The 18,679-nt window shown below is 33.4% G+C and overlaps 1 protein-coding gene across 4 annotated transcripts in view; it reads right to left on the reverse strand.

Moving 5' to 3' along the window:
* The window catches only part of DPP10 (dipeptidyl peptidase like 10), a 1,231,994-nt gene that overhangs the window by 411,943 nt on the left and 801,372 nt on the right, over nucleotides 1-18,679 (reverse strand). For all 4 annotated transcript variants that reach the window (XM_070241800.1, XM_003363234.5, XM_070241801.1 and 1 more), the window contains one exon: nucleotides 14,304-14,399. In XM_070241800.1, coding sequence (XP_070097901.1) covers nucleotides 14,304-14,399 — 96 coding nt within the window. The remainder of the gene's footprint in view (nucleotides 1-14,303; nucleotides 14,400-18,679) is intronic.

Here is an 18,679-nt window from a genome sequence, read left to right on the forward strand (position 1 = left end):
ACCTTCTCAGGTTTTCCACACTGCTGTAAACTCTCAAATTTCATTTGAAATAAGCCATAACTAATATCTTAACTAATAAATAAATGTGTAGGGCATTAAGTCATTAGCGATGCTAAAAATAACAGAAATTGGCCTCTTACCTGACAGCATAAATTGGATTATGAGCTTACCTCTGTCATTTAGCTGTTCCATTAGAAGTTGGAAAACAGTAGAATCAAGTTTTGAAAGTGATAGAGAACTGTAAAATATTAATATTAATGGTACTACTAGTACCACTACCAAGGCAGAGCACGTGAACTTAATGACTACCCCACGGGGCCAGCCCCTCAGTCAAACCTTCTAACCACGCAGATGAAGGATCTGAGGTTCACCAAGGTGAGGAGGTTTTCCCAAGGGGAATATTCAACTATTGAGCAAATCTCCTGAATCCTAGTATACTACTACTTTTTATTTCATGTTAAGTTTTAAATTACAGTTCTGTGTGCATCTTATTTCAGAGTTCTTGTATAAATTGGAGAAGTTTCACTTTTTCCTATATTACTTAGAAAACGTATGCTTTTCTTATATCTAAAATTTATTTTCCCTTTGTGTTATTTGTCTTTCTCTTAATATTCTTTTCCTTAAACTTATACTTGTTTACAGTTATTGTGCTCATCATTATCTGAAGTTAACAGTAGAATATAAGACGTAAATACTGATTCTGCCAACTTCTAGCTGGGTGACCCTGAGCAAGTCACCTATTTTCTTTAAACCTCTGTTTCTTCATTTATAAACTGAATATATCTCTACTTAAATTAGAGAAATATAAACATTAGACATAAAGAATTTAAAAATGCAAAGCATAATTCCTGGCTACTATTAGATGTCCTCTAAAAACATTACTGTTATAATTAGCATTAATAATAAATTGATGATGGCTGATATCATCATTTCATTTTTTTAGCATTCATATAGTACTATATGAAAATGTTTGACTTTTATCAAGATCAAAAATAAAAGGTAAACATATAAAAGAAATAGTATTAGTCTGCTATATCTGCTGTTGTATGTGCCTCTATAGACCAAATCACTGCAAATAGGATTGAACATTTCAGTTGACTCAGTGCTTGTGCTTAAAATGACTTACCATCAAGAATCTTAGCCATTTAATGATAAACATTATTTCTAGAAATTCTTCTAGCTAATGACTTTCTGAAATGTACCTATATGCTTAATACTTGTTTATCCAATAAAATATAATGGAATACTTGATTGTGTGTTATCTAAAAGTCTCAATAGCCTTTAAACTGACTATATGACCAGTAAAATTAGCCCTTAGAAAGATATGCACACACAAACGTATACACACAGGCAGAAAACATGGCTCAAACAAACCAAGGTGAAATAAAAGCTTAATATGTAAATGTGGGTTTATTATTTTGGTTCACAGGAAGACTTCTTTTTCATGAAAAAAAGATTAGATTTTCTCAAAATCACCTATTAATTCTAGCAAAATTCAAACAGCTGGAAATGAGTCAAAGGAAATTTTCCCTTATTATTATCTATCTCACCTTTAATATCTCTTTCCTTAAGCCACAGATATATTTTTAATTAATTTATAAACATTATTAAATGTTAGTTCAATGACATAAAAAACAATTCACTTTAGACATTTTCTCTACTCCAGTATATCCTACTCAACATTGAACATGAAATATCTGAATGGATTCTAGCCAGAGCTATTTACTGACTTTGAAATGGGAAGAAGTGAAGAAAACCTGTTTGAGTCTCAACTTACTCATCTGTAATAAAAAAATTAACGCCCACCTTGCCTCTCAAACGAGGTTTTTCAAAGACATGCAAATAAATAACATGATGAAAAGTCCGAGAAAAGTAGAAAAGTAAATGTAAATTCTGATATACTATAAACATTATTAGCTGCAATTCCTGTTACCAACTTGTCCTTTTCTAATTCTAAGAAAAAAAAAAAAAACTGATAAGTATCAGAGAAATTTCAAATTCTTCTGTTTCAAAATTATGATCTAATACTGAGAGATTACTAGGAAGAATTATATGCCAAAATTTGGGCAACCTAGAAGAAATGAGTACATTTCTACAAGCTTCCAAGGCTGAATCATGAAGAAATAGAAAATATAAATAGACTTAGTTCTAGTCAGGAGATTGAATTGGTAATGAAAACCTTTCAACAAACAAAAGTCCAAGACCAGACAGCTTCACTGATGAAGTCTACCAAATATTCATAAAAGAATTAATATCAATCCTTCTCAAACTCTTGCAAAAAGCTGAAGAGGAGAGAATGCTCCCAACTCATTTTACAAGGCCAACATTACCTTGATACCAAATCCAGACAAGGGTATCACAAAAGAAGAAAATTACGGGCCAATATCCATGATGAGCATAGATGTAAAAATCACCAAGAAAATATTAGCAAACCAAATTCAACAGTATGTTAAAGGGACCATACATCATGACCAAATGGGATTTATTCCAGGGATACAAGGATTGTTCAACACTTGCAAATCAATCAATGTGATACACCACATTAATAAAATAAAGGATAAAAATCATATGACTATCTCAATAGATGTAGAAACAGCATTTGACAAAATTAAGCATCCACTATGATAAAAACTGTCAACAAAGTGGATAAAAGATGGAACACAGCCCAACATAATAAAGGTGATATATGACAACCCCATAGCTAACATCATACTCAACAGTGAAAAGCTAAAAAGATCAGGAGCAAGAAAAGGATGCCCACTATCACTACTTTTATCTAACATAGTATTGGAAGTCCTAGCCAGATCAATTAGGCAAGAAAAAGAAATAAAAAGCATCCAAATTGGAAAGGAATAAGTAAAAGTGTCACTATTTGTAGATGACATATATATAAAAAACCCTAAAGACTCCACTAAAAATTTTTTACAAGTAATAAATGAATTTAATAAAGTTTCAGGGTATAAAATCAACATACAAAAATCTGTTGCATTTCTATACAGTAATGATGAACTATCAGAAAGAGAAATTAAGAAAATAATCCCATTTACAATGGCATCAAAAAATAAAATACACAGGAATAAATTTGACCTATGAAGTCACAGACCTGTACACTGAAAACTGTAAGATATTGATGAAGGAAATTGAAGAAGACACAAATAAATGGAAAGATATTCCATACTCATGGATTGGAATGATTAATATTGTTAAAATGTCCACACTACTCAAAGCAATCTACAGATCCAATGCAGTCTATATCAAAATTGCCATGGCACTTTTCTCAGAAATAGAACAAACTATTCTAAAATTTGCATGGAACCACAAAAGACTTCAAATAGCCAAAACAATCTTGGGAAAGAACAAAGCTGGAAGCATGATGCTCTCTGATTTTAAACTACATTACAAAGCTACCAAAACAGTATGATATTGGCATTAAAAACAGATATATAGATCAATGGAATAGACAGCCCAGAAGTAAAATTATGCATATATGGTCAATTAATTTATGACAAGGGACAAGAATATGCAATGGGAAAAGGACAGTCTCTTCAATAAATGGTGTTGGGAAAACTGGACAACCACATGCAAAAGAATGAAACTGAACTACTATCGTATACCATACACAAAAATTAACATGAAATGGATTAAACACTTGAATATGAGACCTGAAACCATAAAATTCTTAGAAGAAAACATAGCTGGTGAGCTCTTTGATATCAATCTTGGTGATGATATTTTGGATCTGACTCCAAAAGCAAGGCAACAAAAGCAAAAATAACAAGTGAGACTACATCAAACTAAAAAGCTTCTGCACAACAAAGGAAATCATCAACAAAATGAAAAGGCAATCTACTGAATGGAAGAAAATATTTGCAAATCTTATATCAGATACAGGGGTAATATGCAAAATATATAAAGAACTCATACAACTCAATAGCAAAAAAACAATCCAACTAAAAAACGAGCAGAGGATCTGAAGAAACATTTTTCCAAAGGGGATATACAGATGATCAACAGGAGCATGAAAAGATGCTCAACATGACTATCATCAGGTAAATGCCAATTAAAACCACAATGAAATGTCACCTCACACCTGTTAGAATGGCTGTTATCAAAAAGACAAGCTATAACAAGTGTTGGTAAGAATGTGGAGACAAGGGAACATTTGTGGATTGTTGGTGGGAATGTAAATTAGTGCAACCACTATGGAAAACAGTATGGAGTTTTCCTCAAAAAATTAAAAATAGAACTACCAGCTGACCCAGAAATTACACTTCTCAGTATTTACTCAAAGAAAATGAAAACGCTAATTCAAAAAGATATATGGACACACGTATTCACTGAAGCATTATTTGTCATAGCTAAGATATGGAAACAATTGAAGTCTCCCTCAGTGGATGAATGGATAAAAAAGATGTGGTACATATATGATGGAATACTATTAAGCCATAAAAAAGAATGTAATCTTGCCATTTGAAGCAACGTGAATGGACCTTGAGGGCATTATGCTAGGTGAAATAAATCAGAGAAAGACAAATACCATATGTTCTCACTTATATGTGGAATCTAAAAAAACAAAATATCAAACCAACCTCATTAATACAGAGAACATATTGGTAATTGCCACAATGGACAGATGGTAGCAGATGGGCAAAATGAATGAAGAAGGTGAAAAGGTACAAAATTCCAGTTATAAAATACATACATCATGAGGATACAATGTACAACATGGTGACTATAGTAATAACACTGTATTGCATATTTGAAAGTTCCTAAGAGAGTAAGTCTTAATGTTCCTCATCACACACAAAAAAATTGTAACCATGTATGGTGACAAATAACTAGACTTATTGTGGTGATCATTTCACAGAGAATATAAATATCAAATCAGTATGTTGTGCACCTGAAACTAATACAATGTTATATGTCAATTATACCTCAAAAAAGATTATGATCTAATAAAAAGGTGAATCTGCTAAAGGAGATGAAAATATAACAAGTACCGTAAAACAATCAAGCAGTAATATTCTAATTATATACCAACACTGAGTTGATTGACGTTTTTCCCAAGAATTTTACATGCACGCACATGCACACACACACAGAGCATTTTTTATTATTTAATCTTACATACTATGCTAATTTCTATGACCCTGTCATAATACATCCTTGTTCTCTCAGCAATGTCCTCTTTCTTGTGTAGGCTCATCTGCCCTCTCCAAAGAGACTGAATTTCGTCTCTTCCATAAACACTACTCCAGTTATTCTTAACTCAAACTGATCTCTTACAGTTCAACATACGTTTTTTTAATTACAACGCAGAAATTTATCACCTAATTTTTGTCTAATTATTTTAAGTCTGTTACATGCATCTAGTTCCTAAATTTTCTGGGTACTATAATTATATTTTGTTTCCTTTGACCATGTCAGTGGCCTGAGTATATGTTAGTCACAACTATTAATATATGTAAATGAAGACTGTATCAAATAAAGAAGAGACAAAGAGAATAAAAAGGAGTTCAAAAACCAAATTTTGCTCATGTATGTCCTTCATCGTACTGGAGAGACGGACATGAGACATGAGACGTGTTTTGGATTCCGGGTAAAAGAAGGTTAATCAAGCCTCGTCACAGTCTGGATTGAGTATTTCTTATAACTCTCCAGTTATCTCTACTTCCTGCCCTAATCACAATCTTTTGATTACTAATTTCACTTCTTTAAGCTGTAGATATAAGAAAAGATACTGTGTACTTTAAATTCATAATTTCCTTGAGCAAAAGGCTGTGTTTATTCATCTTTATATCCTCGTATCTAGAAGAATTTTTGGCTATGTTCGATAAATATATGTTGAATAAATAAAAGAATAGATGATAAATAGATGGAAAAAATAGATGGAAAGTGTCTGTTAATCTGTATTTCTGCTGACAAATCCAGTTCCTGAGCCAACAAAGCCAAGACCAATCATAATTGTGTAGAACGTACTGTGACTATGAGAACACTATTTATTTTACTGCAAACCGTTCAAGTGTCAACAGATCCCACCTGGAATATAAAAATCCTGGGCAGAGCACACAGTTGGAACTCAATAATCCTTGTTGCTGAACTCTAAGCACAACTGTTTCATCTCACTCAATCTTTTTTTCCCTTTCTTTTTTTGTCTGTGAGGAAGATTCACTCTGAGCTAACATGCATTGCCAGTCCTCCATTTTTTTTTTTTTGCTTGAGGACTATGAGCCCTGAGCTAATATCTGTGCCAATCTTGCTGTACTTTGATGTGGGATGCCTCCACAGCACAGCTGATGAGTGGAGCAGGTCTGTGCCCAGGATCCCAACCCATCAACCCCAGGCTGCTAAAGCAGAGTGCGTGGAACTTATTCAGCCTTTTTTTAAAAATCAAAATAGGGGCTGGCCCCGTGGCCGAGTGGTTGAGTTCGCGCGATCCCCTGCAGGCGGCCCAGTATTTCTGTGGTTCGAATCCTGGGCACGGACATGGCACTGCTCATCAAACCACGCTGAGGCAGCGTCCCACATGCCACAACTAGAAGGACCCACAACGAAGAATATATAACTATGTACTGGGGGGCTTTGGGGAGAAAAAGGAAAAAATAACATCTTAGAAAAAAATAAAAATAAAGTTTTCTATTTCAAAAAGTAAAAGTTGTAACATGAAAGTTTAGATCTCTTAATCTAAAGTTTGGTTTATATTTCCAACTCTTTCTTTAAATACTCTCAAGTAATCATTGTAATCCTAAATGTAGAAATATTCTTTTCCTGAAAACATTTTTTCCATGAAATGTTAAGACTGGATTTTATGAGTAAGTCTTTTTCCCTATTCTCTCTAGTGTTTAGTATAAATATTGTCAATTTAAGACAAGCTGAAATCTTAAAAACATCTCCTTAAATAAAACTATTTTGATTCAAATTTCAAAGAAAAGTTTGAATGTTTGCAGTTAGTATATAAGATCGCTATAGTATGATTTCAAGTACTTTTAATATAGATTAACTTAATTTAAACTTAGGCAAAAGCATAATGTAACATATAAATCATATAGCAATAAAGAAAACATTTTTGGTAATCTGCAGAAAAGCAAATATGCTTTAGTGATATACTTTTGTAAGTATTTAGTTAAATTTGGCAGGAAATGATCCACTCTTGATAGTAAGATGCTTTGACATACATTACTCTGAAAAAAGATGAACTGTAGCCATGACAACAATTAATTATATTCTTAACTTAATTTTCAATTCTCTAAGCTCTCAATTAGGAACTAGGGAGGTCATGATTTCAATAGCTCTCTACATGTTTATGTTACTGGCAGAAAAAAAGAACATCATAAACTACTGGGAATATTGTGTCTCAGCCCCTTGGGAGACAAGGGAGTAAACTGCTTATTTTAAGACTCCACAGCCCTTAAGATAGCCCATTGCTGCTCTGAGAACATTCTCGTTCTCCCAAGGTCAGTAACAACCTCATGCTCCTCTCTGTCCCTCTCTCTCCTGTTGGTCTTTGGACAGAAAGAGCATAGTCTGTCTTTCATTCCAGCATCAGGCTGAGGGGAAAGCTGTTTTAGGCCGACTGCAGGTGAAACTATTGCTAGTGTCCTCTTTCACATTTTTTAGGCTCCACCCCCCTCACCCTCTGCCAGACATCCTTAACTCTCATCATTTTAAATCGCATCACTAACTTGTTTTCAAATAATAAATAAGTCCCCTAAATAGTAATACAATAAATATTTGGTTAGCTGAAAGTGTTCATATTTTAAGGATAATTTTAGCAGTTCTTTACATGTTATGGAAGTAACATACTTGTTCCAAACTTGGAAAAATAGGTAAAAAAGAGAAAAAATAAAAAACAGTTAACTCATAATCACTCTATCAGAAAATTATTTAATATAATTACATATTTAATTCTGATATCATTTTCTTTGCATCTACAGGTGTATGCATGCATGTGATGCAATTATGAATATACTGTGGATATAATTCTGTATTCTGCCATTTTTGCTTGACATCTTATTCCAAGAATGTTCCAACGTCATTAATGTTTTTCAAAAGATCAGTTTTAATGGCAGTACAATGTTCCATTAAACAAATTTAAAATAATTTATCTAATCATCTACCTACTTTTGCACACATTATCTATTCAATATTTTTCCTTATAAATTTTGCTGGAATAAACATATAAATTATCCTCAAAAATCTCATAGTTATGAATGTAATTCTACCTTATTTAAATATCAGTTTGGTTGATGATTATACAAAATAAAAAGTTTTGGACAAGAAAATAAAAAATAAGAGTTGAAATTGTGTTAGTCTGTTAAGCACAGACTAACAGGAGAGCAATAATGCTGTCAGAATTGTAATCAGCTCCCCACACACAAAGAAATCCAACAGTTTCTCCAAATTAAACTGATAGACAAAAATTCTATGCATGATAAAGTAGTGCCAAACAAACAAACAGTAATAGACTAGATTTATTGGTTATACTCCCCTAATTATGAATCTAATTCCTCTAAGTTCCCTTAATTATTGTTAAGATCACTGACATTTACAATAATTTGTTTTATTTTTCATGAAAAACATTTCAACAATAGCTTTTCACATTTTAATACCCTGGCCACCAGGTAGACTTCCAGGAGCATTTATAAAGAAATATCAAGGGCCAGCCCTGGTAGACTAGTACTTAAGTTTGGTGCACTCGGCTTTGGTGGCCCGGGTTCAGTTCCTGGGTATGAACCTATACTACTCATCTGTCAGTGGCCATGCTGTGGTGGTGGCTCACATACAAAAGAAAGAGGAAGATTGGCAGTGGATGTTAGCTCAGGGTAAATCTTGCTCAGCAAAAAAACCCAGAAGAAATATCAAGTGTTCAGAGCATCTCTAAAAGCAGTTATCAGGAGCCCTACCATCTGAAGATCTGTAAGTCTACAGACTATTTTTACTTATTTTTTTTTATATTTTCTCTTTTGCCTTTATCTTTTATTATCTTTGTTTTTTACATGATTTTGCTTATTTAATTTTCACTAAGCTTCTACCTATAAGAACTACTATCTCCAGTTTAGAAGAAAAAAGAAGCCTCAGAAGGCCTAAAAAATTGCTGCAAGGCCCTAGATTGTCTCATTTTAATGACTTTCCTATATCAATATGTCATACTGTCATACCTCATTTAAAGATAACAGGTTTAAATATCTGTGTTGGAATATCATGTGGGAAATGAGTTCAAACAGCTCCAACATGACTCCAATAAGATCATAATTAAATCCAGAGCCTCACACATTATCACTCATCCCAGCCAGCCATTTTTCAAAAAAGTGTACAACAACTCACATGCTGGATGAACGTTGGGAAGGACAGGTTTGTATAGATCAGAGAAAAATCTATGCACAGTTTGAGCAAAAGAACTGAAATGAGCCCTCTACTGATTGTGGATCAAGTGGGCTCACCTTTGTATATCAAGGAAAATATAATAGTTTATCTCATTAGGCTAACTAAACTATTTATTGAATGCTAGTTGAGTCCAAGCATGGTGCTAATTGCTGTGGTGACTCAAAAGTGAATGTGACACAAGTCCTATTCCTTAAGGTTTACTGTCCCCTAGGTCAGAGCTGCCCTAAGAGTGATGTTGGCAGACTACATCCAGTTGGGAAGTGTTGGCCACTGACCCACAATGAGATAAGTTGAACTGAGAGTAAGCATTCAGAAACTTTCATAGCAATTTGACATTGCTGCAAGATCCAAAATGCATGATAAGCTGACCAGTCTCACTAAGCAGGTGAACTAGCAGGTGAACCAGTGACGGACTAGCTATATACAGTAGAAGCTTGTACGTGATGTTATAATTTAACGTTAGTTTGTCCCCTGTAACCCAAAAGTACTTAAAATCTAAAATCTATTTTTTGATCAGAAGTCAATTTAAATGATGTCTACTCTACAAGATAAATTTTGAAATTGGCTGGTGGTAAAGAGTTGAAGCTAAAGTTTAAAAATACAGTATCATTTGATTCATTTTGGATAAAAGCTTAAAGTGAATATCCTGAGATTACTAAAATTACTTTAAAATTTCTTCTTCCCTTACCATATCCTTATTTTAGAGACTGATTTCTTCTCTGCTATGAGTATTATTAAAACAAAAAATAGGAACAGTCTAGATATACATTATCCCCGGTGAGTAGTGTTGTCATCAATATAACACTAAATCAGTTAACTTAACAAGAACGAAACAAGCTCATTTATTAAAACCTTTAAATACTGATATGCCAGTTCCACTTCCAAATCTGAGAATAGGCATTTAATGTGAATAATCACTATTTCTCTCAATATTTGTTTAATTCTGATTTAGGAATAATAAAAAGTTATGAGTGTAACATCAATCCTATTAATTGCCTCTATACTCTCTCAAACAAAGTAATATTTGAAGTTCTTTTTTATTCCAATATTATGATTGTAGTTATAATATTTTTGAAATGCAATTTTAGAACTATGGAATATAATAAGATAAAATTCTTGGTTGTATTTGAAATATCCGTTTATCATTTTATTTTTATAGTTATTTATAATATCTTGTATTTTACAAAGGTATTGATTCATGCCAAATTGGAAATAAAAACAAATGAGTTAAATTTTAAAATAATAGTCTTTCACAATAGTTTTAGAAGCAAGGTCTTAGAGGCGATTAGACAACGTTGTGATTATAACAAGGCAGAAATCTTTATATGGAAACTCAAATCCTAGAGTACAGAGGAAGATGCCGTTCCTCACAGCTGGCAGGAAGAAGAAGAGGCGTTGCCTTTGCACCCGGGCATCAGGTTTCTAGTGGGATAAAATTTGGGCTTTCAGATTGGGGAAGGGATTCCAGGTAGAGAAGATAGTCTGGGCAAAGGCACAGAGTCAAGAAAGCTTTTGAGGCTGATGAGGAATATCAAGTAGTTCAATGTGCCCAAAATATAATGTAAAATAGAGTAGCAGGAAAAAGGCTGACCTTGATAACGAGAGGATTGAAATACAAAGAGAGGAGCTTGGAATTGATTCAATTGGCAACGGGGTTCTTCTGATGTTTTTTGAGAAATGCATTAACCATTTTTAGCTAAGTCTTATAAAATTCTATTGACAGGAGACTGCTAGAAGAATTAAAGATCCATGAGACTAAAAAAGAGGAGAGCAATTTTTTCTTCTTAATTAGTTATAAAAACTGCATAAATGTACACTTTCTTAAAGAAAATTTAGAAAAAACGGAATAAACAAATTGTTCACTTTTTATATCATAAGAATGTCAACAAATGTGCTTCTACATCTTTATTTTATTGACAAGAGTTACCATTATATGGATGTACCTGGGGAAATGACATTACTGCAGTATTCAAGAGGAAAGGACTAATAACAACATGATCTTTAACAATGACATTGTCAAAAAGGTAGTTGATATATGTGTTAGATATTAAGAATGGCATCTAAGAGCATAACAATGAAAGACGGTAGGTTTTCTACTTAGACATAGTGATTAAAGTAGGCTCCACCTCTTATCAGCTATGTTTTTGGACAAGTTTTTTCCTTAAACCTCAGTTCTCTGGGGTTAATAATTTTAACTTTTCATGCTATATGTGAAATATGTATATAAAGCATCTAACACAAAGCCTAACATAGAAGGCACTCAATTAATGTTAGATCTTTCTCTGATGATTGATTGATCATCAAATGTATGTAGAGAGATGAATAATGTTAAATAAGATGGATTTCCAGGTTTCAAGGTGACGTAACTAGAAAGAAGATGCTATAAAAATGGAGATTCCAAGGATACGAGCACATTCGGGGGAAGGCGGTTGTTAAGCTAACCATGAACACGAGCATCCATCCAAGACTTCTGTGACATTCACAGATATATTATTTGAGAACCACCATAATGAATGACATCGCTGTACTACAACCTGCACATGTCAGGGCCGTCTGGACTCCCTCTTTCCCCTTGATCAGTAATGAACTAAGTGGTCCTATGGTGACCTCCAAGAACTAAATGAAGCTTCCAAATGAGCTTATCTTGGACTCCTTCAACCTACTTATATACTAAGAAAACTTGGTGAGACATCTCATGAGAATAAAGAGAAAGCTCACATTTTGCATTTGGATATAATCTGTGATAATGAGGCCGAAGTTACACATTTTATTCGTGTAGTTCCCACAGAATTTTCTGGCTATATGAGAAATACATAAATAAGCCAAGTATCTAGTGATTGCCAGAACAGAGATGTGGGTTGGATAAGGAGAGTGAACGAGCACAAATCTAGTCCACTACTCAAAAAACAACCCAGTGCATGCAATCTACTGACAGTGAGTCAATTCCTTTAGTGGTATTTATATAGATTGCATTCTTCTGAGAACTTAGATTCTATTTAATCCAGTTTAAAAGGTTGTTTTATGTCAAATTCTTTTATAAATATTATAGACCTTAGGTTTTGCTTGGTATATAATAATAACATTGCAGCTTTGTCCCAGGATATTTTCTCAAGATCAAGTTTATCAAAGATTGGTAAAGAAACTACTGGAAAATTATCAAAAAGATTAACTCCAAATATATTATTTTGGTATCTTATGAAGTGTTAAGAGTAGAATGTGTGTCCTGGATATTGAAATGTGGCTTAATTTAGCATGCAGTTCACTATTTAAATATCCATCCTGTCCTTAGTCACTTAGATATCAAAGTATGACTTATACACTTGAGCAAATGCCTACTCATATAGTCTAAGCTTCCCTAAGAAGGGAGATGAGGCCCATGATTTTTTCTTGCTTTCTAAAGTCGAGGACTACACAAATTTCTACAGTTTGGCCAAAATAATGGCAAATAAAATGGAATATTATTCAGCATTTCAAAGCTAATGACTCACAACTTTTCACATCATCTCCTTCAATAGAAAATGCTTTCTAGCAAGTAAAAAGATGACTTACAATATTATGATGGTACATTGGGAGAATGACTTATGAGAGACGCATGGGTTTGGTAATGATATATCTTTTTTATTAAACTTCGTTAGTCATAGTTCTCATCTTGAAATGATCATAGTGCAAAGGCAACAATATGGCAAGTCGTAAATTTATGCACAATTCAAAATGAAAATGGCTAGCTGGTTTTCTCTATCTGTAATGCTATCACCACAATACACACTCATCTCCCCAGCAATTTCAAATGAAACTTGAGTTTATGGAAAATAACACTAGACTTCAACTAAATGCATGCATCCAATTATTTATTCAAAAAACAAATCTTAAGTGCTTGCTGATCTTCAGGAACTGTGTCAGTGCTGGGTAAACAAGTATGATGTGGCCCCTGCCCTCATGAATTAAGTTACATTCTTCCATAAATTAACGCTTAATTCACAGGCATAAATACACTTAATTAGAATATTAGAGAAGAAAGAATACACTGTAAGTGAGATGATCTTTACTAGATAAAAAAGCAAAGCTCCTTTTATCTATCATACAAATAATGTACTCAATGCCTTGAAAACAGGAGAAGATCTTATGTCTAAATAAAGAGAAGGGCAAGGATTAACTGCTATCTAACCACGGTAATTAGTATGATCAGGCAAATTGGAATATTTAAGAAACGAAAACCTGACTTCCTCTTCACCAACACATTCCTTTCTGAGTAGATTACCCAACAACTCCTCCTATAAACTTCCATAGAAACAAACCAAATTCAGGGAGCCAATCAGTGGTTTTACTTTTGGTTGTTTCTTATTTTAACCTAAATGTTTTTGTTTCTTTTTTAATTTTTGAAAATAAGAAAATCAGAAATTAACCTAAGGAAAGCTGAAGTGGTTTCTTTGCCAGGCCAGGAAAAGACAAAGTACAATATATTTCCATGTCACTTCCGAGTCATTTCAACTTTGTAAAGTCTCCCTAGTTTGTAGCACTTAAGCTTAAAAAGAGAGAAAAGAAAAGTAATTTAATTGTCACATTTCAAGCATTTACATTCAGATACGGGATCCCCAAATCTATACTTCTAGACCAAGAAAATTTACCAGGGTAATGCTAAAGATGGAACACATCCTTAAAGTCACCTAACTAATGATCATGTGGAAACAGCAGATACAGAACAGTTAATCTAATGTTTGAAGGATAATTTTATGGATGACCTGTCTTAGGAATGGGTTTTCTGAAACATAAGCCAAGGTATTAATTTCTGATTAAATGATGTACGTAATCTTTAAAGCATAATGTCAATTAAAATGTTAACGACAAATACCATTACTTATTTTAATTTTAATTACACGAAACTCAAAATAAATAGAACATATGAAAAGGTATTCACATACCATTGATCCATCGAGCTTCTGGATCATGAAGCACAAAGTCTTTCCTGAAGAGGTCTTCTAAAGACAGTCTGCTTTCTGATGAATTTGTGAGTTCATCTAAAATAAAATGTCTTAGATTAGCCTTTACCTCATGTTAGCTTTTAAAACTAACAAATTATAAAATTTGGAATATTTTGCTTCAAAAATATCTTAACTAGGGGTCAGCCTGGTGGCCCAGTGGTTAAGTTCACACATTCAGCTTCTTGGTGGCCCAGGGTTCTCCAGTTCAGATCCCGGGTGCAGACTTGGCACCGCTTGGCAAAAGCCATGCTGCGGTAGGCATCCCACGTATGAAGTAGAGGAAGATGGGCATGGATGTTAGCTCAGGACCAGTCCTCCTCAGCAAAAAGAGGAGGATTGGCAGTAGCTAGCTCAGGGCTAATCTTCCTCAAAAAAAACAAAATCTTAACTAGATGACAATATCAAGTAACCATTTTAACATGGTTTTAGGCATTTGAAATTAGTCTTTCTCATGACCTTTTTTAATAAATTACTTTTAAAATTGTCTTGATCTAGCACAAATTTAATAGATCAATCCTTTATTATGTAGTGATATATAATATGAAAGCAGTTAAGAATTCCTATTGTACATTATGTCCAAAATAGTATATTTTTCACATTCAACCATAATCCAGCCCATCACATTCCAAAACCATTTTGACATATTCTCTTTGACGATAAATTTATAGTTTTGCTGTAAACACCAAAGATGAGAGAGTTAAAGGCCCTGAATATATATGATAAAGAAAACTTCCCAACTCAGAAGGAAGTTCACCAAATAAAAAGAATGAATACCAAATTCCACCAAACAATTACCACCATACAAATAGTAAGTGCATTTACGAGTTAAGTTTAAAAATTCAAGTAATACAATGCCAGAATATTAATAAAGAGCAACCATTTATATTGGTCCCTGACACATAAACTAGGTGTATTACCCTTTTAAATTCCCAAATTTTAGAAATGAAAGGACAAACACAGTTTAACTACCAAAGGTAAGCACAGTAAACACTCTTTTAGATGCAAGATGCTCTACACAAGTTAGCAATATTTCATTTTCTTTGCAAAATAATAGCATTTTTTATTTACTGTGTAAAATCATCTTTGTGACCTTTCAGCTGTGAACTTCACCCTGTTTGAAAATAAAATGTCAAAGGTATATACTAACCTCATTAGATAGTTTTTTAAAGGTCCAACACTTATTGCAGCAAGAGCTTTGTTTGTTCCAGCTGGAAAGCGGGGGCAAAGAATCAACGCCTTCAAATGCAATTTCCTTTTGCTTGAATCAACCATACATTTAACCCACAAAATAATTGCTAAGAAATAATTGAAAAAATATTACTAGCGGTTATAGTGAGAATTGTTGGATTCCAACCCTAGCATAAGACATTGTGATTATATAGGGATTTGCAAAACAAAACGCTCTTAGGCAATGATACACATTTGATCATTTGCCTGACAGTCGGACACACCAAAATTTGAACATTCTTTAATTCATCTAACAAATACTGAGACTCTTAATTTTCAAGGTGTTAAGTGAAATATTGTAAGGTGGGGAGACTTATCTATGCTCTGCCCTGAGGGCTTCACACTTGCAAAAGAAGAAAGAACATGATAGACAGCAGAAAAAGGATGTAGAGTACTGTATGAGTTCAGAGAAAGGAAGAGAAATACCTTGCAAAAGAATCAGAGAAGACCTCAGTTAAAAATTAAATGACCAACTCTCATCTATTGCTTAGGGGAATGCAAAGTGGTAAAGACATTTTGGAAGACAATTTAGCAGTTTCTTACAAAACTGAACAGACTCTTGCCATACAATCCAGCAACTGCACTCCTTGGTATTTACCCAAATGTCATGTCCACACAAAAACCTGCACACAGATGTTTAGAGCAGTTTTATTCATAATTGCCAAAACTTGGAAGCAACCGTGATTTCCTTCAGTAGGTGAATGGGTGAAGTGTGATACATCCAGACAATGAGATACTATTCACTAATAAAAGGGAATAAGCTATCAACCACGAAAAGACATAGAGGAAGCTTAAATGCCTATTACTAAGTAAAAGAAACCAATCTGAAAAGACTACATACTGCATGATTCCAACTGTGTAACCTTCTGAAAAAGGCAAACTATAGAGATAGCGAAAATATCCATGGTTGCCAGGGGTTAGCAGGAGGGAAGGGTAAATAGGCAGAGCAGAAAGGACTCTTAGGGCAGTGAAACTACTCTGCATGATGCTGTAATGGTGGATACATGCCATTATACATTTGTCCACAGCCAGAGAATGTACAACACCAAGAGTGAGTATTAATGTAAATGATGGACTTTGGGAGATGATGATGTCAACATAAGCTGATCACTTGTAACAAATGTATCACTTTGGTGTGGGATGTCGATAATGGCAGAGTTTGTGCCTGTATGAGGGCAAGTGATCTGTGGGAAATCTCTGCACTTTCTGCCTAATTTTGCTGTGAACCTAAGACTTCAGAAAATAAAGTCTATTGAAACATTTAAGAATTAAATGACCTGGGCTGTACTGATTTCAATAGACAAAGAAAGGGAATGGGCAGGGGCAAGAGAAGGAGTGAGAGCATTTTAGATAAAAGGATGAATGATTGTTGTTTGACAAACCAAAGAAAACTTGATTCTAGAATCATTTTCTGTCATAGAAGTTTGGGATTTTAATCATATTAGCTAATATTCTTAGGGTTTTAACACTTATTCTATGAGATATCTCAATAAAACCAGACTTTGGTATAGGTAAGTTTCAATATTTAAAATTTCCCAAAATTACATAAATATGCCATCATTTTGTCTAATCCAACTCCTGAAGTTCTTAGAGCCTTATATTTTACCATCTCCATTTGACATACATTTATTTATTTGATCCAATAAAATTAATATAGGTAAAAGTGAGACATAGGAATCTAACTTTATTTCAGTGGGAGAATAGATTATGCTAACAGTCTATTAAATAAATGATCCTTATTTATGGAATTGAAAAATTAACTATCGTATATGAATATCCATTATACACATACATCTGTTTGTCTTCCAAAGATATTTTTTCTGTTCCTAGATAAATTCTACATATTTTGTTTACTGTATCATTTAGAAAGATGTTAACATAAAATATACCTTGTAAGGTAAGTGCACCACACCAAATAATCTTATTTTCAAATAATATTTTAAATTATATTTTGAGAATTCTCAAACATATATTCTTTTATATGAGGTTTAAAGTCATATTTCAACTCACCAAATTGGACATCTTATCAAAATAGCACTATTTACAACAGTAAATTGGAAAACTTTAAATATTTTGTAATATTAAGGCTTTAAATTCAGACCTACTTATTCCATTCATATTTTATGTACATTAATATTTCATCTTCTCCTTTTCATTTAGATCCTTTAGTTTTCCTGTTAGATTTAGTCCTAATTGTAGTTTGTTATTATTGTGAACAGAACATTTCTCATTCTTATTCTAAATGAATATATATATATATGTATTCATGTAACTGCAGATTCACACGCAGTTCTAAGAAATAAGACAGACAGATCCTTTAAACTCTTCACCCAGTTTCCCTCATAATATGGTAACATCTTGCATAATAAATATCACAAAAGAAACTGACATTTATACACTCCATCAGCTTTATTTAGATTTCACCAGTTTTACATGTGTTCTCTTGTGTACGTGTGTGTGCATGTCTGTTTAGTTTTATGCAATTTTATCCCATATGACCAGCACCAATCAAGATACAGAACAGCTCCATCAGCAGGATCTCCTATGCTGCCCTTTTGTTACCATGGTCTCCCTCTGCAACCATTGGCGACCACTAATCTATTTTCTATGTCTATAATTTTGTAATTTCAAGAATGCTATATAAATGGAATCACACATGTAAGGTTTTGAGATTTGCAGTTTTCACTCATCATGATTCCCTTGAGATCTATCTTAGTTGAGTCTATCAATACTCAGTTCTTCTTTATTGATGAGCAATATTACAGGGTATGAATGTACCACAGTTTGTTGAATCTTTCACCTGTTGACGAACATCTGGGTTGTCATTGTAGTTTTGGGTTATTATGAATAAAGCTGCTATGAACATTTTTTACAGGTTTTTGTGCTAACATGGATTTTCCATTTTGGGTGATAAATGCTGAAGTGTGTAATTGCTGGGTCACATGGTAAGCACGTGTTTACTTTTGCAAGAAAATCTCATATGCTTTTCTAGAGTAGTTGTACAATTTTACACTCTCACCAGCAACGTATAAATGATTCAGTTTCTCTGCATTCTCGCCAGAATTTGGTGTGCTTTTTTATACTTTTTG

The sequence above is a fragment of the Equus caballus genome, chromosome 18, assembly GCF_041296265.1.
Source record: "Equus caballus isolate H_3958 breed thoroughbred chromosome 18, TB-T2T, whole genome shotgun sequence".
Lineage (NCBI taxonomy): Eukaryota > Metazoa > Chordata > Mammalia > Perissodactyla > Equidae > Equus > Equus caballus.